Raw genomic sequence first — 20,837 nt, forward strand, 5'->3', positions numbered from 1 at the left:
CAAAAGGTTGCTCGTCTTGCAAAACAGATTTTTTTTTATAGTTTATAGTTTTGTTTTATTTGGTTCTTGTTTAAATACTCCAATCCTAAAGCAGTCCAGATGCTGTGTAAAATGTAAATAAGTCAGAATGCAATGATTAGTAAATATCTTAAATCCACATTTTATTTTCAATAGAACATCAACATATAAAATTATGTAACAGAGATTTTCTTTTTGCATGGAAAGGTTAGTTCATTCTTAATTTGATGGGAACAACTAATCTCAAAAGCATTATGGCAGGTTGATGTTAACCATTGTGTTGCATCACCTCTTCTTTTAACAACTGCCTGCAACCGACTGAGATGACCAGATGCTGAGGATTGTTGTCCCTCTCTTGTCTGATACTTTAGCACAGGGGTGCCCAAGTCCAGTCACCAAGATCTATGACTGTGCATTTTTTAGACACATCCCTTCTCTAACACATCCTAAATAAATATCTTAATTCCATCAACCCCATGTCATGCAGCTCTGCAGAGTAATGAGCTATTTAGTTGATTCAGCTGTACTGGAGAAGAGTTGCATCTAAAACCTCCAGGATAGCAGATGTCAAGGACGAGACTTGGAAACCCTTGCTTAATGCAACCCCATACCATCAGAGATGCCAGCATTTTAGATATCTGCTAATAAGCTGGATGGTCTCTTTCACTCTTTAGTCTACAGGAAACATTATCCATGGTTTCCAAAAAGAATTATGTTGACTAATCTGACCATATTCTTTTTTTTCACTTTGTTACCAACCATTTTAAATGGGATTTGACCCAGAGAAGATGGGAACATATCTGAATCATGTTCACATATGGCTTCTTCTTTGCATGACAGAGCTTTAATCGGCATTGTGGTGGATTGCCTGGCATGTGTTCACAAACAGTGATGCCTGGTAGTGTTTTTGAGCGCATACAGTGATTTTCAGTAGAGAATCATGCCCATTTTAATGCAGTGCTGTTGTTGAGTAAATATTTGCAAATCATTACATTCTTTTTTTTTAATTAATGTTTTACAGTGTTTCAACCTCTTAGGCACTACCTCAAGAGAATAAGCTTTACTGAAAACACATGATTTCTTTGCATGTAAAGGCACACAAACATTTAAACTTGATAATTACACTTTGGCTGTAGAAATAATACCAAATTTTTGTTCAGTTATTCCAGATCCCACACTCTTAAAATTTGTCATATTAGTGAGGAAAGACGCAACCTTTATTGGATAAAAATATGCTTCAATAGTTTATTTCTCCAAGTCCAGAGATGACATAACTATTTCTAACACTGACTTGTGCTTTTACATTTATTGAGTCTTGAAAAAACAAAGGAGACAATATCTTATATGCAAAATGGCAAAAACACAATCTTTTAACCAGGAAGGCACCAAAGACACATTAGCATAAAGTCATAAAGTGGAAAGATAATGATAGTTGCTGGCTCCATAATAACATAAAAAACAGGACAAAGAACAACTTCTGAACTTATTCGGGTTATTCCAAATAAAACATTAACAAAACCATCTTAAGTTTCCTCTTGCAAAGAAAATAATCTTTATTTGAATAGCTAAAAGCTAATAAGACAATAGTGGTATTATGACAGCTAAAATATATATTATATATTATAAATACAATAGACTTCATGGATCATTTTCTACGTGTGCATGTTTTTTTTTACTCCCTTTTGTGGCTAAGGACTGTCCACTCTGTGTGCAAGGAGAAAAGAGCAACATCAGAACGTCCTTAATACAAAGTACAATTTTTGTCAAGGATGATTTTTTTTTAATACACTTGTAATAAATTATTTTAGTAAAATATTCAGTCTGTGACTGTTAGAAAATAACAGTTACTTGTTGCAATTGTTAAAGGTTTTAAATTACATGATGATATGTCTGTGATTGTCAGGATATTAATGATTTGTACATGGTGGTGTTTTTGTGCTTTACCACAGCAGGAGAGCTGTCCACACCTCTCAAACTTCTGAAAATGAAAAAGAAATATGTTCTTCTTCAACAAACCTCACCCAAAGTTCAAATGCTAAAAGTAGAAAGTGGCACACTTGAGAAATATGAGAACTGAAACAGGTCACATATTCTGGTTTTCTGCAGTGGAGTGGGGTGTGGTGGGCCAGAAACTGGTCAGTTTCTAACTGAATGTAAACAGGTGTTGTTTTGTTCCAAAGTATTACAGGCGTTAAGAGTCAGTGTAAAAATGGCAGCATCACTAATTCTCTTCCTCTAGGACTACTACTTCCTCTTAGAAGCTAAAGCCTCATTAGGCTGTGGAAGGAGGCAAACACTTGCACTGCAAAGGTGCCTAAAATGTGAGAAAGACTTTTTACCGAAACCAAAAAAAAAAAACAGAAGTATGGTGAGATTATGGCAGGAAGTTAAACATCCTTGTGATATTGGTATTGCGCAACTACAATTTCATACAATGCAAGCCATAAGAGACCAAATATTAGCACCAATCCTCTGGACGCCTCTAAAGAAATCTAAGCACTTCATTTGGGTCTTTCTGGTTGCCATGGCAGTCCTGCCCATTAGTGGGATGCCTTCCTCAAGCCTGGTCCAAGTGGAACAGTTTTGCAAAGTTTTAATCTTTCTTTTTTCTTGTTCCTCATTTGTTCAGGGTGATGGTGACGTAAGATGTAGGTATGTAGCCCTCGTCGCCATTGTTCCTTCGGACACGGGTCCACCCATCCCCTTTGTCCTCCTCTACTACAGCCAGTACCTCCCCTTCCTGCATGGAAATGGTCCCTTCACTGGCACCTGAGAGGGAAGGACAGGCTGCTTGAGACACATATCACTTTAATAGTTTACAAATTAAAAAATTTGCACCCTCAAAATGAAGCCAAAACACCTCATGACCCTAGATGGAAGATTTTTGTAGTTCTGTATGTGAAACAAGAAAACTAATCTTCATTGCATAAAAAACTGAACAGAAATTTAACATGTAAATGTAAAACAGCATATGCTCTTAATCCCACTCTTCGACTACAGTTCATGAGTTTGTCAGCTGGCTAAAATACCCTGTGACATACCAGGGAAGTTATACATAGCTGTGCATTTTCCAATAGGAGCTGCTAGCTCCTCATCCTCAAAGTCATCATCAAACTCGGCATAAATGGCTTGCGAGGGGTCCGGGGTGCTTTCATCGGAGTGAGCTCCATCAGGGCTGAAAAGGAAATACAGAAGGTTTCCAGTTCAAAGAGGACACAAACATGTTTCAAACATATCATGGTGAAATGTGATTTTACCTGTGTGCATCATGAGCTCCGTTATTGTTAAATGTATGGGTTTTATAGCGCAGTGTGTCGCCTCGTCCACCCGCTTCAGCCAGCCAACTCTGGATAAAGACAATGAAGGATCAGGGTTATCCATATATGTTTTTTTTTTTTTTTTAGAGTGAAACAGGACAAAAAAAGCCTAAAAATATATTAGAATTAAGAAATAAAGATGTGAAATACTATTAATAAACAACTGAAGTGAGGATTACCTCATACTTGCTCAGCTCTCCTCTGAGCCGCTCCATATTCTGGGACGTCTGGCTGATTTGTGATGCAAGACAAGCTGGATCTCCCATTTGAGGATTTTTCTCATAAACATCTTTCATCTTTCCAAGTGCTTCACTGAAAAGAGAAAGGAGAAGAGAGATGGGAGAGGGAAGGGGAAAAAGGGAAAGTTACTCGGGGCGAATTTTGTTCCCTGCAGAGCTCAGAGGTAGGTAAACAATTCCAACACACACAAACAGCAAAGAGTTGTTTACGAAGCATAAACAGTGTATCCACACATCCAGCTGGAAAGTTACAACAGAGAATGTTATTAATGCACAGGATTCTCACATACACACACACACCTTTGATCTAATTCCTTCTGCAATTCTTTGCAAATTTCGTCTAATTTCTGCTGTAGCCTCTTCCTGCGCTGCTCTGGAGGGAGATGAGAAAAGTCCTCTGTCACCGTTGGCTGCAAGAGGTCACAGGAAGGGTGGGTTAACACTGCACTTAGGCTGACATTTGACAATTTCATGAACATATTCACCGTAACCACAGAAACACACATCCAAATGATAACACCAGCCTTGTGGTTTGAAGTCAGCCCATGAAATAATGATCAACCCTTTCCAGTCACAGGTTGGACGGTTTTAGACTAACCACAAAAGCAACAATGTGTAGTTTGTTAGTGAGCTGAAAACAAAACCACCACCCATGGGTATTAAAAGCCAATTCAAAATTAGTTTACACATCTCTGTTTTTCCTCCTTTCCCCCCCACCACCAGATGGCCACCTCTTCAATACAAACTCATTAGTACAAGAACTCTGCTCTTGTGCACTGACGTTCGCACACACACTTGTAAAAGGAAATAAATAGAAGTTTGCTGGTTGTAAAGGAAAGGTGGTCTTCTTTTTTTTTTTTTTTTGGATCAGACAGTGTAACCCTGCACCAGTATTTCCATCCATATTACCGTGGTTCTTTCTTGGTTAAATTTCTGATGGGGAAAAAAAAACAGTTTGTGTATATAGATAAAACATCTGATAAGCCTTAAGTGTTTCTTGCTTTAAAAATACATTCTGGTTACATGTTTTTAACCCATTAAAAATATAAACTGTTTGTACTGAATAGCTGCAGTAGGAAATGTAAACTGTTTTCTTCATCTGAGGAACTCGGCGGCTCCTGCGGAGCCATGAGAACGGGATGATGGATGAGATCTCCTGGCACCCGAATCACCTCCTCTTGTCACTCACCGATCTCCTGAGTGTCCGGAAGGAAGAGATTCTGGGTTTGACTGTCTTATTGATCTCCTTCAAACAGTACGACAGGGGGTCCCGGCCAAACTTGGGGGAAGGGAGTCCGTTAGGGGGTGAAGGGGTGGGGGGTGTAGAGAAAGGAGCGAGTGTGGAGGAAGAGAGCTGAGGTTGGGCAAGACCAAAAGTACCAGCACCCAACAATGAGGTATGCAGGCAAAGGATGGTACAAGAGGGAGGGAGGGGAGAGGATAACAGAAATGGAAGAGACAGGAAGACAAAAACAAGATGACAAGGGAAAGAAAAAGACAACGTCAACAACTTAAAGCACACCACAATGCCTGGAAGACAATACTGGAGCAAACCCAGCACACGAGCCCAAAGAGCATGAAAGAACAAACATACATCTTTGGCCCCAAAACACACAAGTTTTAAAGGAAATAAAAAGGGTCATTTTATGGAAACTCACCCAATCTTCCCAGTATATTGCAATTTTTATAACAACAATGCATTTTTCATGTTATGCCAGCTGGGCTGTTTTTATTCAGTCACTGAAATTTTCCTATATCCTGTCAATCGCTCGGTTTTCATAGTAACATGGTCACCATTTCCTCCTAAGTTTTTAGTCAGGCCCAAAGTTAAGAAGCATTAAAACTTTTTTTTTTGTGCTGACATCTAGCTTTAGTCAGTTTTGGCGAGATGCTGCACCGAGATGTGAGCATTTTACTGTATGCTTGTGTTTAATGCGTGTATATAATTTCTTTACAGGTAGAATAATAAGGGGGTTTTTTTGTTAGGACAATTCAACAGAACACTCTCAGGTTTCTAGGAAAAATCAGATGCCTGACCTGGAAGAGTTGTGTGTGAATTTGCATGGAATGACCAGAAACAACACTAGAAAGTAAGCGACCAGCCATAGCTTCCCCACTGGTGCCACACCTGCCCAACGCCTGCAGCCAAACTCAAGCATAGTTAAAAGGCAGAGTGCGACTCCCACTGAGGACCCATGGGGCAAACCAGCAAAGCTAAATCACAAATGTATAGCTTCCATAGTTCCACAAGCTGTCATACCAGATATTTTTCTTCAACACCATTATTGCCAGTTGCTTTGTTTTGCTATTCCCCTGATTAAGTTTTTCACAACAATAATAAAACATATCCTCCCGAATAAAGCTGTTGTTATCACTTTATAAAGCTGTGAGTCTTTTAAATTTGTTCTCAGTATCGCCAAGTGTCTGCAGTGAAGATTGCCATTGTTGGCTACTGTCAATTATTCTGTATTAAATGAAAAATGTCATTTCTCAAACTCTGAAAGTAATGTTGTGAAAGAAAAGTAACCACCATGTTCACATTTGCAGCACAACTATCCACACTCTGACCCATATACAGCAGACAGCATATCAGTTCATGAACCAGTACAGCTGTTATAAATAGTATTCATAATTTTCCACAGTGGGAAAGTGCTTATGGATTTTTAGGGCTTGGTGAATGCCCTGCATTAGAAAGAGACTTGCCAACATGCCAAAAGGGAACTACATAAATCTGTATTTATGGGAAAAGGTGGCGGTGGGATCTATTAGCTAAATTACACAGGAGGCTGATGACATCTAGTCTTCAATGATGGCGACTTAAAACAAGGTCTACAACAGGGTCCTAGGCCTAATTACTGAGAGCTTGAAGCACAACACTGTTATTATGTGAACATCTACTGCTTTTGGTGCGACTTTTCTTTCGAGTTATGGGGGATCTAAGTAAAGGGGAGCTGTTAATGGGAATGGCTCAAGTAAACTTAGGGTTTACTCAAGTCAGTACAGCCAGCTTCCTATTCACGCTCTTTAGACCTAATTGGGAGAGCATGACTGATGACACAGAGCTCCGTGCCACACACATACATAGAACAGGAAGCGTGCACAACACAGCACAGCCAGTACAGCCAGTAATACATGCAGAAAGAAGAGAGCTGAGCAAGCAAACACTGCAAGGACGAAAGAAGGGATCATTTAGGTTTTGGGACTGGAGGAGGGGACCATTAGCTGGTTAGTGGTCAGTCACTCATAACACCAGTTTCATGTAGGAGTTGAGAGTGCTTACAGATCCGTTAAAGTCACGTGAGTCTTCCACATCACATACATACTAAAGAGCAAACACAAACATATCCGTGTTAACAATGATCAAGATTTTCTGGCTTGGCAAACCTGGTGTAGTTCTGATAATGGTACAAAGATTTTTATTGTGATGTGACACATAATGCCAGGTTCTGGGCGGAATAATGGAGGCAGTGTGTTTGTGGATGCCTGGAGAAGAAAATTCAATGTTGTTTTGGTCCTGTGCCGATAAAAGCGCAAGCACAGCAGAATGCTGACTGCCAGTTGACCCAGTGGAAAGCATTCTGCAGAGATAGGGTTGTGTTCGGGGGGTTGTGGGGTGGTGGAGCCAAGGTTTATTCACTCACAGCCAGGAACAGAGCCATGCAAAGGGACTTTTTCAGGAAATGATATGGTGTGTGTGAGATCATTCATAATGAAATGAAAGTGGCCCATGCATTATTACACTGAGCTGTAGCAACTAGGTCTTAACACTGCATGTTGTGTGTGTGTGTAGCCGTCACTTCAGGTTCACCGTGAGCACTCTCTGTATGGAAATTCTTGGCTCTGCAACGCAAAGAGTCACCTCCTAATCTAAATGCCAACTTGTGGACCCTAAAACATTAATACATGGGAGTCGCTAACCCATTCACTGGACACTTACCAGAAATCAAATATAACATTGAGGCATGTCTGAAATAAATGTCCTACCTTATTTCTTTTGCTGAAAAGCCAAAAGTTTTTGCTCTTGTTCTTTCCCAGAAGGTCTAAGGGGCCTTTAGGTGTTCCCAAGCTGCTGTCAGATGAGGCTCGATTGATACCCTGACTGTAGTCTTCAAACTCCAAATCTCCAGGACGTTCAAAGCCGGACTTATTCTGCTCTATTACAACCATGGAGTCCTGCATTTAATGCAGTTATGGATGAGAGCAAAAGTTATTACAAACAGATGCACATTTTATAAAACCAGGGTTGCATTAAGTCATGCTGTTTATAAAATGTTAGTTTTTAAAAGAGCAACTCACGTTCTTCTCATTAACATTAGTGCCGGCTTTAGTTATGCCTTCCAGACACTTGCCAATGATGGGCATCACATGTTTTTCTGTGTCTGAAAACAATATATAACCTTGTGCCAACTTCCGTACTCGCCTCTCATCCAGATCCTGCAATTTCTAGAGAAGACGCAAAACAGCAGATTACTATCGACTAATAGAAGGATGCAGCACACGAACGATTCATGACATATTAATCATAAAATATTTCTTCATGGTCATTTTCAAACATTTATAGCAAATAAAAAGTGAAAGAACATAATCTTTTGCTGGGTTTAAATCAGAATAACTCATTTAGGTGAAATTAAATCTGAACATTCAGTACTTTTTATGTATTTCTAACACTATTCCTTATGAATACACATACATTTTCCAAATATAGATAAAAAAAAAAAAAAGTAAATTTGGTGAGGTAACCGTAATACAGTATTGATGGTCTCACCTGCACTCAGTGGCATCCACTATTTTAGCATCCTGTGAAACACTACTTCAAAATTTCTGCACTAGTGATGCAGAATAGCAGCTGGAGAGTCGGGTATTTTCCAGTAGGACACATCCTTAAGTCTCTGTTTATATCATAAACTGAACATAGAATATAAAAGTACCCACCAGGACTTGACCTATTTGTCTGTGGACTCCTAATTTAAATCTTCTTGTTCACATTTTGATTATCATTTGTCCTTTAAAAGTGGATTTCATGACAGAGCAGTGATAAAACCTAACCACAGTAATCTTACTTTACGTTTAATAGGACCCTAATTTACTAACTAAACATTGCAGCCTGTTAAAGATCATGCTGTTGTTAGAAAAATGTTTAGTATGATGATAAATTAAGTGAGAAGTAAAGTAATTTTCTCATATTTTCTGCAACAACAGACCTTCCTTCCAGAGCCACCAGTAATCTGTCAGCCATTTAACAGAACACAGGTTCAAGGTATCGGCTGGGATGCTATATTAATTTTCAATACTGCAATTATAACCATTCCGGAAATTGGTGGTGCACTTACATTGAATATGAGCGGCATGTCATTAAAATAGAACTGGCTCTGCTCTTTGTTGTATTTCTGGAGCTGGGCTGCATAGTCATTCTTACACTCCTCTGCTATGTGCGCTCTCATATGAGCCTGCTGTTTGGCCTGCAACCACACATAAAGCACACAGGTTAATAACCGCTTCTGATCTTACTATGTTGTGTATGCAAATACTTCTCCTGTCTTACTTTTTCAACATCAGCTTTTGTGGCGTTGATGTCCTGATCCGTCTTCTCTGCATATTGTGCTGACCGCTCTGCTTCTCTCCATTCCCTCTCAAAGCGTTTTTTACTCTGTTGCAGAGGGAAAGAAAAAAAAATTAAAGTTCAGCTCTGGTAAATTAGAGAAGCCAGTGTCTGAATCAAACATGAAGAGGATCCACTATTCAAAGCAAAGTTGCTTTACTGTCTAGGAGAGGAGACAGGGGAAGTTTTAGCCTCTGGGAGCAGAAAACTAAAATAATCACCATGTATGTCCTGGACCAATGATGTCGGAGGAGTTTGAAATGAGACAGCTTCCTACTCTGTTCACCTGTTTTTACTATAGACAAATAAAGCAACCTGCATGACTACAGAGTCTGCAACAACCCTCTTGCAGAGTGCTTTGAATACATTTTATTCTGAACTCGAAACACGCCCCAATTATATTCTGATTAATCTTTAAATGTCGAGGTTAGACTTACACTGTCAAGCTGCTTGTAGGTGCTCTCCAAACTCTGCTGGGCCTTCTTGGCATCCATCAGATACTGCAAACATTCACAAAAATAGACAGAGTGCGATGAGGGTCAGATGACAGAGGGAGACATACGGCTATGTGTAGGAGCAGACAGAATAAACAATGACCTCCAAAAGCCACACGGCAAAACAGACAAGAAAACAAATACCAGAGTGTCTGTTTGAGACATAACGTCTTCAGCGAGTGGCTGCACACAGCTGCATTAGTCTGCAATCCAACATGACAAAGACGGAGCATTCCTCATGGAGAAATGGAACACCACTGCACAGACCGTGCCTCCCTCAGGAGACACTAAGCAAGACTCCTTTCCTGCCACAGAAGTGAGATTTCATCTCCACTCTAAATCAGTTTATCTTCCCCGTCCTCCTAAACTTTACACCCCTCCTTTGCAGATTATGCTGCACAAAGAAATTAAAAAGAAAAAAAAAAACATTTGGCATTTTGTCAGACTGCTTCTTAATATGTTGCTGTGGGGACACAACAGTACACTAGTGTATACACAACTCAGTGTTTTCTTTTTAAGATAACGTAGACTGCAGATATGAATCAAACCCTTAAGTCAACAAAGCTTGTAAAACTGTAAAAGAAAAGTGGCCCAGAAAAGCGCACTGGAACAAAAAGTAACAAGCTTCAGCATCAGAGCTGTGAGAAGATGACCTGAAAAACATCCTTTCCCAGCTAAAAATCAAAAAGCAAAAATAAACATGTCCCATATCATTAACTGGACTACAGTGGTTGCTACCATGATGGGTTTTAAGATGGACAACCCGGTGTGTTCCTGGTTCTTCGCATGTCACGCTCACCGTCTTTCGTTCCTGCTTGAGCTCCTGCAGGTACTTGGTAAGGTCGATGCAGATGTTCATCATCAAGTTCTCAGCAATTAGCTCTCTTTGCCCCGCATAGTCGTTCATCTCATTCAGGATGTCCAAAAACGACTGATAGCTGGACAACCTATCATTTAAGAGGAGGAGAAAGGAAAGGGTGGAGAGTACTGATGGGACCAGCGATAGCATGATACAAGACACAAAGCTCAGCAGTGATAAGAAGATCAGGACTTCCTTATTCCTGCCTCCGTCTGAGGGCATTTAATGTCACCAACATCAGACTGCAACAACTACATGGATCACGCCGGCAAAAAGGTTATTTCTCACAGTTTAAAACTGGATACCATATGTAGTTTGGTCTGTTTTTACTTTTAGTAGTTCCCTCAGTGAGTGCTTGAAATGTTATGATGGGTGTAAGTAAAAGGGGAATAATGAGCCAAACTAGGTTTACTGTTTTTTGGAAGACAGACTTTGTAAGAGAAGCTACAGACTAAGACTCACCTGCACTCTGGTTCATCTTTGCTGCTTCGTTTTTGGTTATATTTCTTTGAGAGATTCCTGTGGGAAATGATATGTGATCAAATTTAACAAGTTCACAGGGAAGTTACTGAAAAGATGAATGACATCGCTGTGCAACAACCAGTGTTTTGGGTTTTTTTTTTTCACAGCTGTATTTTAAAAACAAATCCACAATGAACATATTCAAATATCTGTTCTTCCTCTTTATACTCTTCCATTCACCACATCCCGTCTATCATGCGCCAGTCTGCTCCCACTTCCTCTCCTCTCCAGCAAACTCTGCACTACAACAGATGTGGGTCTGCACACTGGGAAACAACTGTGAGAGGAAGCAGTAGGGATGAAGAGAGAGAGAGAGGAGGGGGGGGGGGGCACAGAGGGCCAGCGAGCACACTGCAACTGGAGAAGGAGAATTGGGCTAGTGTTTCAGAGACAAGCTAGATCTCTGTCCCAGAGCAGTCATAAGACCAACAAACATTTCATAAACAACCTTTTAATATGCTCACATTCAAACACACACAAACACAGCCGCAAGCTGCTGTAAGCAACACACTTGCACAAAAGTATTTCACACAGTCAGCACAGGAAAAAAGAAAGAAAGAAAAAAAAAAACAGGACAAGAGTGAGGCCTACCTCAGTTGTTTGGCATAGTTTTGCTCAATCTCTGTCCTCTCCTTCACGAATTTCACATACTTCTCCACCAGCTCCAGGCCGGACTGTGTGTGCTTCTCTATGATGTCATATTGATCCTAAAAAAAAAAAAAAAGAGCAAGTGAGACATATAAGGAAAAGACAAGCTGACTTGCAGTTAGGGCGTGTGTTTACTTTTAGGCTAAGGATGGGATGTTCCTCTGGTTGAGTTTGAGGACATCTAGAAGGGTTTAGAACGGAAGGCAGTAAACAAAGCACAGCAAACTTTTTTTTCCCCTACACATCAGAATCCAAGAAAGCACTTCACATGTGCAAAATGCATGGATGATGTCCTTAAACATCTACCTAACTCTAGGTTATGGAGCACGTATGAAGATGGATTGCAGGAAGAGGATTAAATTGCATTGAGTAAACTATTCTGTAGTAATGATATTGAAAGAAATGGCTGCCGGTACATAAAGTCATTAATGTGACATATTTCATGTCTTCATTCAGAGCAGAAACAGCTGACTTTGCTTTGTTCACTTCCTCATGCAAGAGACTTTATGACAACTTCAAGCTCCGACAAGTCTGTTAGGAGGTGATGGGTGGAAACAAAGCTTGTCCTTCTGACTTGAAAAAGAATTGTTCCCCCAAGCCGTGTTTTGGGAGAAGGGGGTCGACTTTTGAATTTGGATGGGGGTATTTTGAAAGAGGATTCCTGGCATGTTGGGCCTTGTTTGTTCCTTAGATAACTTTCATGGTACTTAGGGAAAACAAAAGAAGCAGATCTTAAATGAATGAGACAAGATGAAAGAATACAGTTAAAATCCATCAATAACTCCAAACAATCAATCAATCAATCAATCAATCAATAAATAAATAAATAAATAAATAAATCATAATCCCAAACAAAAACAGCCACATCTAGACGTTCAGCTTCAAGTTAATGGTAGAAGACATGATGTTTAAAACAGCTGATGGTCTTAAAAACTGATTTTGTTTTTCTCAGATGTAAAAATGATGGGAAATAGTGAACTAAACAAACTGCAGGATTTCAATGCATTTCTTCAGATATGGTAAATTGAGCATTATCTTACTGAATTACCAAATTTAAAAAACTAAACATTAGTGGTTTTTTTGCAGAACAAAGCCAACTAAGGCTATAAAGATCCAAAGGACCCATAAAACAAAACAAAAAAAAAAAAACAAAAAAAAAAAAAAACAGCAAGAAAGAGTTCAACTGCAGCAAAAAAAAAAAAAAAAAAACACTTTTGTGCTGTATTGCCAAACTGTATCAAAATACAATTGATACAAATCGGAGCAGCAACAACATTCTAAATCCAAAGTGGATCTTACCAAATATATTTGCTTAAATTGCAAAATGTCACTTATTCCAAAACCCATATTATTCATCCACTCCATTCACACTCTGTGGTGGTAAGCTACATGTGTTGCCATGACTACCCTGGGGCAGACTGACAGAAACATGGTAAGCAATCCACACCGATGGGCTCTCAAACCACCAACAAACATGCATGCACTCTGATACACCAGCAATGTTGACACTGGACACAAGGTGGGTGAGGTGTCTTGCCCAAACACACAAGGAGAGCTTGACTGGGGGAGCGTGCACCTTCCAGTTACCTGCTAAACCTGCTAAAAGTACTGAGGCTGTCCTAAGTAATAGATGAATGACTGAATGGATGAGAGCAGAATTTTCAGTTTATTGCTCTGACCCATCTCCTGCATATCAGTGGTAGGTACACAGATGTCAATATCAAAGAGAAGCCCACAAACCTGTGACATGGTGGCTACATCTGTCTTTTACTTTCATTACTGTTACCTTTAAATGCCTCATCTTGTTAAATCTGAGACCAGTCAGATCCATTACCTCTATCTGATTCTGATGCGTACGTAATTCACTGATCAGAATTCAGACGTTCAAGTAAATGTTCAAATGACGTTCAAGGAAACGTTCAAGACTTGTTTCCACAAATGGAAACAAGTCAGGTAGCAACTTGTGTGTACAGCCAAAGTTCTGAATGACTGAAGTCATGACTTACACAACAAAAAACAACCACTGCATCTATGTATAGTTTTCAGCACTTCTCTATAAATTTGTGTGTGTTAAAGTCTATAAGCGTCTCACTTTCAGCTGCTCCTTGTGCAGAAGTAACCCAAATTGAGCAGATGGGTAACTGTTGAGCAGCCCTGCTTATCGGCTTAGAGGAACTTAACTCATTCCTCTTCACAGGACATTATCAATTTCAAGTCTTCCCAATTTCTTTTAAATTAATATCAACACTTTGATTAGGTCTTAGTAAACATTAACATCACTATAAAACACATTAGGCAAAATGACTTTTGTGCAAAACTTACTGTCTGGGTTACTAAAACTCACTGATACTGTATAAATTCACTGTTCAGTTGATGATGATTTAAATGCACCAAAATGAGCCCAAACTAAACATCTACCATGTTTCGCAGACGGGATAACATTCTCATGCTGGAGTAAAGTGTGATTTATTTTTCAAAACATCACTCTTGTTTATATCAAAAGGGTTTATTTTGGTCCCACCTTACCATCAAACTGACCACTAATTTCCTACCCACAGATATGTATTATTGGCTCCCTTTCCTCAACAGATAACTGACTGATATGTTGAGGATAGTTTGGGTCATATTTAGGTTGAAATATAGCACACTGTAAAGGTTCACAAACTCTCAAGCACCAAAATAACAGCATGAACAGAAAGCTGTGTTTTATCTTTAGCTCTTAATACAAGCACTTTGCATAGATCCAAATGTGATTTGCAAATTCAGTATTTTGACTCTTGCTGAGTAAAGTAAAAAAAGAAGGTAAACTGGAGTTGAGATTGGTTGCGAGGGGGGGAATTAAATGCAAAATATTTGAGTTATTCCATGACAGAAGAGATATCCAGATCTGTAGGGTGACAAGACAAGAAAGTTGATACAAGAAAATAATGCAGAAAAAGTTATTAGTTTGAGGAAACCTGTCCATGATCTTTAAAATCTTTTAGGTTTTAGATAAACCTGGGATACTTGAAGGGTTTCAGTTATTTTCTCACGCTGATACATGTACGTACAGAATCCTGCAAGCTTCCTCTAGGGCCTAGAGTCTAGGCCTTCACCCTGCTCAGCATATCTGTCAAAGTACAATTTAAAGCTGTGTCATTCTAAATACATCCTGCCTAAACAAGTTATACCATCAGAAATATTGTGAGAAAGCTGGTTCCGGTGTAGAAGAAAGAACCATTTTCCTCATTCTGGATTCTACATGTTGGATAAGATAACAGTTTCACTGGAAAGTTTTTTCTACTTTTTTTAATCTGTAACAATATAACATTATTTTTAAAACATGTAAAAGGTTTGCACATACTGTCAGTAGCTCTCTTATCTGCCTTACTCAAGTTTTGTTTGTTCATCTTAAAACTGTTGGAGGCTACATGAAACTATCTTTCCCTACACACCAAAAGGATAAACGTAATCTCCAGGGGAAAAATAAACAAGATCACACTCAGTTTATCGAATACTAATGAAACTTTACTGCAAAAAAAGACCAGGTTATATACAATTGAAAGCTTATACTTAAACAAAATGAAAACTAAAGCTTTAAAGACTTTTAAATCAACCGGTTACATCGTAAAAACAACTTCAACATTTCAGCAATTACCTCTTTATAAATGGATACTCATCTTAAAAGAAAATACCACAGCATAGAAAGAAATAAAATACATTTGCTTTAAAGTCATGATGTTCTTGAAAAATGTGGCATCAACCATCCAGCCGGATTTAAACAGTTGAAATGAATGTCAAGTGGAACAAGTCAGTATTACAGAGAAGCAGAGAAGAGCAGTTTGTTTTATCCAAACACTGAAATGGTCTAAATGTAATGTAATCTTATCTACTGGTCCAAAGGAAAAAGAAAATAAATTATATCAAATTTAATCTCCGAGCCAACCTTACGTCATCATGCTTTCACATGTTTGATGGTGTTCACTTACTTAAAAATACAAATCCTATGCAAATATAAAACTTTTCCAAGCGCTTGTTAACTCATTTAAGAAGCCACAGGTTATCAGCAAAACATGTAGTAGACTGTTTCACTGCAAATGCAAGTGCAATATGCTTCAAATGTATTATTTAAGATGTTAAAATATGTGGTTAATCTCAAGGCTGCATTCTATTCCTGCATCCATACGTGTTGCTTACTGGAGAGCACGCTCAAGGACGGAACATCCTGCAACTGGAACGCAGTTTTCATTAATACACCTGTGCTGATCCTTTTTTCCTCCTATTTTTAGTCAAAATGCTTTTGAAATATTAATGTTATTCGTGCCAATATTGGACCGATTAGTTTTAATATGTTGTGCAGCCCTTCTCTCCTTGGAAAAGAAAGTGGATGATCTGAAGTTTTTTTAGGACATGTTATGGAACGTTGGGTCATGGTAGTTACAGACGTGTAATATTAGCCGGTTCCAGTTGGAAAAAGGGGCAGACACCAGCTGAGTTTAAAGGATTTAACAGACAACTGCTTAGTGGAAACGCTAAACTTTTTGTTTTTGGCTTTGCTGGAGGCAGCTGTTTCTCTGTTCTCATCTGTGCCGTACATTGCCACGAAGTCGGTTTTTAACCACAACAGTGCACCCACACTGATCGCTTTACATGGTCGTCTTTTCTTCAGTGTGAATTTCGTTGTGTACTGGTTGTGCTTTAGTTTAATTGTTTCACTCACTACTGACACTCACGCATTTTATTCACTGTGAGGCTGACTTCTTAACCTCTGGGCACTTGGTGGCTAATATTAGTTAGCTGGTGTGTGAAATGTTGAGTGGCCGCTGCTGTTACAGTAGACTGTAACAAGTCTGATATTCCCACTCACTCACTATCACAGCAACTTCGACCATATTTCACTGGAACCATTTCAGCTTTAGCCTCTTTTAAATCCAAGCTGCATCATGAAACATAAAAATGCTAATCAGACTATTGAATAAACAGTTGAACAATTCAGCACAACATAATTCTTTGTCCTGTAATGCGTTTTAAGCAACTATTACATGTTTTCATGCAAATCTGATTCTGTATTATTCTGACTTTAAAACTGCTATAAGATGCGTTACATTTACTTACAAAAACATAATGAGTAAAACCTTAGCAACAAACTACTTTTCATCACACCCCAAAGCCAAGATAAAAAATTATGTTTGTAGGATTTAAAGGCTGATTTTCAGAAATCAGATATAGTTTGTATAAAGCAAACTTTCCAAGGTCATTTTTGGTTTAAAGTAAAAAAAAACTAAAATAAAAATCATTTGTGCTGTGAAACAATTCTTTGCATGCCTGATATTTCACTAACAGATCTGCACTTGTGCAATAAGAATGCTTGGTAGCGACAGTCCTGAAAGTTTATTAGCTGTCTCAATGGGTACACTAACTCTACTAACTTTTCCCTTAATTGAAAAAAACTGCTAAATATGAAAAACATACCATAATGTTACTACACAGATTTGGACAGGGAAGCAACTGAACAACATGATCATATACATTGTACATCTAAAGTTTTAATAAATAAAATTAAAGAGAAAAAAAAAAAAAAAAAGGCTGTTACAATATCCCAACATCCATGTTGCAATAAAAACTATAGAAAGCTAAAAAACTATTCAACTCAAATCAGACTGAATCATTTTTGTATTTTGAGTTGTTTTTTATAACTTTCACACACTAAAAAAAAAAAGAAGTCTGCAATGAAGTCAGTAATGTGCTGATTTTATCAGATGAGATCAAATTATGACGTTGTCTTCTGTGGTATTAATATCGCATCAATATTTCATTCTCTCCATTAATACCAATTATTTTTAAAGAAGTGTCTACTACACCTCACCTTTCAATGCTTCTAATAAAACCACGTGCATAAAATGAAACATCTATAGGAATCACCTCAAAAAATCCTCCATGTAACAAAGCTTCTGTAAATGTCTCAGGCCTGCGGCCCCTTGTCTTGAAGGAAATTCAGCACACCTGCCTCACAAGAATGTCTCTCACTATCACAGCTAAAGCCACCACACTGATCTTTCACGCTACAAACTGGTGGCTTAAAATAGCCACCGGATTAACAACAATCAGGGGACAGATGTCAGAGAGCTGACTTGGCTCAGAGGTTGACTATGGAGCCAAACACCAACAAGACCAATTATGTCTGGGAAGTTTTTGTCAAACCTGACAGACAAAGTCCTTACCAAACACAAACACTTAGTCAAATATTGTTATATTTACACTAAATACATTTATATTAAACAAGGGACTAAAGGAATCATACCATAATGTCAAACAGGAGCTTCAAGCAGAGGAACAGGAAAAACTCTTGCAGAAAGTCTGATTAATACTGGAGTGCGGATGTTTCTCTGTATCAATCAAAGTAGGGCAAAACTAATCAGGCTGTTGCATCAGCACATAGGATGAAAAAAGGGACAGGGAAAAGAGGCCGGGGGGGGGGGGGGGGGGGGGGGGGGCTGTAATGAGGTCACAAACTCCCTATCCTCATCTTTGCAATGCTCCATTTTACACATCCAGGTTCCCTGAAAGCATGCATGGGTGACAACAAGCTTTGTTTAGGTTCTGGATCATGTCACCCCTTTTAACTGCTGCTTCCAGGAAGTGGTTTAGTTAGCAGCAAGAAAACGGTTTAACCTTGTAAATGGGCCTTATGTTTAAGTTTTGTCTCTTGGGACAGGTCATCTGAATACTATGCAGGTCAATATAGCCTCATAAAACGTGTGTTGTGGCAAATCAGTGCACGGTTTGCTGAACATGTAATCTTGCCTCTCAGGTAGATAAATGAAGCATCTTATCAGTGATGGTTGTTGCCAAGCAGCTGATTTCATCTCTGTGGGGGGGGGGGGAGCGTGGCACAATGTAAACACAGCAAACAAGCCACAAAAAACAGCTCCTGAACTTTAAAGTACCTAAATGCAGAACGAATTACATTTCCTTTGCCTAAAATCAATTTGCATACCGTCATATGGACAGTGCTGACAACCTGGAAAAGAAAACGACCCGATTTGTTGGTGTCATATGATATCTGCTTGTTGTTAATGTTGGGATTTTATCTGATAGCCGTTCAACGAAAAGTCCTCAGATGGAAGACAGCGGTCGTGAATATACGTGTGCAAACACGAACTTTTCACCAACGCTTTCACTTTTTCAGACTTTTTCCCAACTTTTCCTGCGCGCGCTGCATGAAGGATTAGGCTTTTATTCTTCTTATCCTGACGGTGTTGCTCTTGAAGAGACAGAAGACAGACTCACCCAAAGCTCAGTGCCCCAATCCATGTTTAGCTTGTTTGCCAAGCTGGCCCACGAAAACAAAGAACTTCTCCAAAGTTATCCCAGCAGTTCCGAGGACGGCCCAAGTAGAAAATCCCGACGTGGTTAGAAAAAAAAAAACAATTACAAAAGAAAAAAAAAAGACAGAAAAAAAGGAAAACGATAAGAAACACCACGCGCTGCAGTGTTTGCTTCGTTAACAAATTATGAAAATCCAAAATTGTGATTAACCAATCACCTTGTGCTGGCAGTCGTAATTTAGTTAGTTCAAATATTTTTCATTGCGAAGGAAACAGGGACAAACGAGCTCTCGTATCCGCGTCACTCCCAAATCCTAAGTCTTAAAGGGGCAGCGCACGAGCCTTGCCACAGCCTGGAGAGACTGCGACATCCTCATGGCTTGGATAGGTCAAAGTCACAGTTCTTCCCATCCACATCTTCCTCTTCCTGGTTAATTACAAACGACCCATCATTTGGCTGAATTCTTCTGGAGATCCAGGGATTTTGTGCTGATCAGCCATCACTCATCTGACACTAAACACAACGTGCAGGAGGATACACACTTCTAAAGTCATCCTATTTAGGACGCAAAAGTTTTCACATTTCTTACAAATGAGATTAAACCTATAGCACTGCAAATAATTTAAGGGAATACTGTGTGTGTGTTTGTGTGGAGGGGGTGTAATGTACTATAAAAATGGTTTCTAAATGAAATACAAAATATGATTGTGGGCTTTTTATTCGGCTTCCATACACCTGTTTTGTCAGCTGCAAGCCAAACGCCCAACACCACTCAAAGCATTCAATTTAGTACCATTTACAGTCCATTTAATATGTATGAAGGTGATATTGTTTCATACAAGCAGAGGAATGCTCGTTTACAACCTACTCTTGCCATCCAGTTCCTTTTTTTTTTCAGCACCCATTCAATCCAAGCGTTCCCTTCAGCAGTGTGTATTCACATGTGAGACATGGGTACGTTGTTTGCAACCAAATTATAAATCCCATGCTTTTTCTTGTAGTTGCGCCACAACACAAGTAAAATAAGCAAGCCAAGCAACGCCGCCGAAATGGCAACGGGAAGCATCCATCCATGGATGACGGATGCATGACGTCTGGCGTAATCTGTAAGAGAAGAAAATTAAAATATCAGTTTAATCATTACTGCTTATTTATTGACATCATTCATGTTTTTTCTTCCATAAGAAAAGCTATGTTTGGCAACATCTTCTCCGACTGCATTGTTCTTTTTTTTTTTTTAAGCATGTCTATTTTGTGCGCAGACTCGGTAATCATACCTATTTCCACCAGTTCGACGAATCTTCTCACTGTCCCAACTACATTCTTGGCAACACAATGGTAAAGGCCAGCATTGACAGACGTGGCTTCTGTGATGGTGATGACGCTGTAGTGCCCCCTAGTGTCCACAATCACATTGGCTGAGTTGGTGTAAATCCAGTGGATTTCAGGGCTCGGGTTGCCCTCGGCACTACAGTTAAAAGTCACATTTTGACCAACAGTTATCTCAATAGTGGTATTTTTATCCTCAAACACAGGAGTATCTGTGGGAGAAAACAGGGAGGGTAAAAAAAAAAAAAAAGGTGTCCTGTGAAAATAATCTCAAATGACTAAAATACAATAAAATAAAAAGACTGAATGTGATTTTATGTCAAATATCATCTTAAAACACAAAACATACACCAAACTTGAAGATTGAACTTGTGTTCGACTGCTCCGTGTTTGTTGATTGCTTTAAGTAAGTACTTTCCACCGTCGTACTTTGTCCAGTGTGTTTGGGAAATCCGCTCTTTCTCATGTTTGAACCAGGTAATGGAGGGTGAAGGTAATCCATCT

At 39.1% G+C, this 20,837-nt stretch overlaps 1 protein-coding gene across 2 annotated transcripts; it reads right to left on the reverse strand.

The window, feature by feature from the left end:
* Positions 1 to 1,284: 1,284 nt before the first annotated feature.
* On the reverse strand, positions 1,285 to 19,254 carry trip10a (thyroid hormone receptor interactor 10a). 2 transcript variants are annotated; one of them, XM_079252971.1, is made up of 15 exons: positions 18,966 to 19,254; positions 11,640 to 11,755; positions 10,989 to 11,045; positions 10,467 to 10,614; positions 9,611 to 9,673; positions 9,117 to 9,221; positions 8,905 to 9,033; positions 7,871 to 8,017; positions 7,559 to 7,747; positions 4,764 to 4,928; positions 3,875 to 3,984; positions 3,515 to 3,647; positions 3,276 to 3,364; positions 3,060 to 3,193; positions 1,285 to 2,787 (listed from the first exon to the last, which is right to left on the reverse strand). In XM_079252971.1, the coding sequence occupies exons 1-15, from the start codon at positions 18,987 to 18,989 to the stop codon at positions 2,636 to 2,638; spliced, it is 1,761 nt and encodes a 586-aa protein (XP_079109097.1). In that variant the 5' UTR covers positions 18,990 to 19,254; the 3' UTR covers positions 1,285 to 2,635. The 2 variants fall into 2 exon arrangements, with proteins under 2 accessions (XP_079109097.1, XP_079109098.1); XM_079252972.1 differs by lacking the exon at positions 4,764 to 4,928.
* Positions 19,255 to 20,837: the final 1,583 nt, after the last annotated feature.

The sequence above is a fragment of the Telmatherina bonti genome (assembly GCF_933228915.1).
Source record: "Telmatherina bonti genome assembly, chromosome: 14".
NCBI lineage: Eukaryota > Metazoa > Chordata > Actinopteri > Atheriniformes > Telmatherinidae > Telmatherina > Telmatherina bonti.

Bases quoted from the DNA above. Each gene is read 5' to 3' on its own strand.
- trip10a (XM_079252971.1), bottom strand. From the start codon at position 18,989: ATGGATTGGGGCACTGAGCTTTGG. The intron at 9,222-9,610 runs GTAAGTCTAACC...CCTCTGCAACAG, and splicing joins CCTACAAGCAGCTTGACAGT to AGTAAAAAACGCTTTGAGAG. The intron at 7,748-7,870 runs GTGAGTTGCTCT...CATTAAATGCAG, and splicing joins CTAATGTTAATGAGAAGAAC to GACTCCATGGTTGTAATAGA.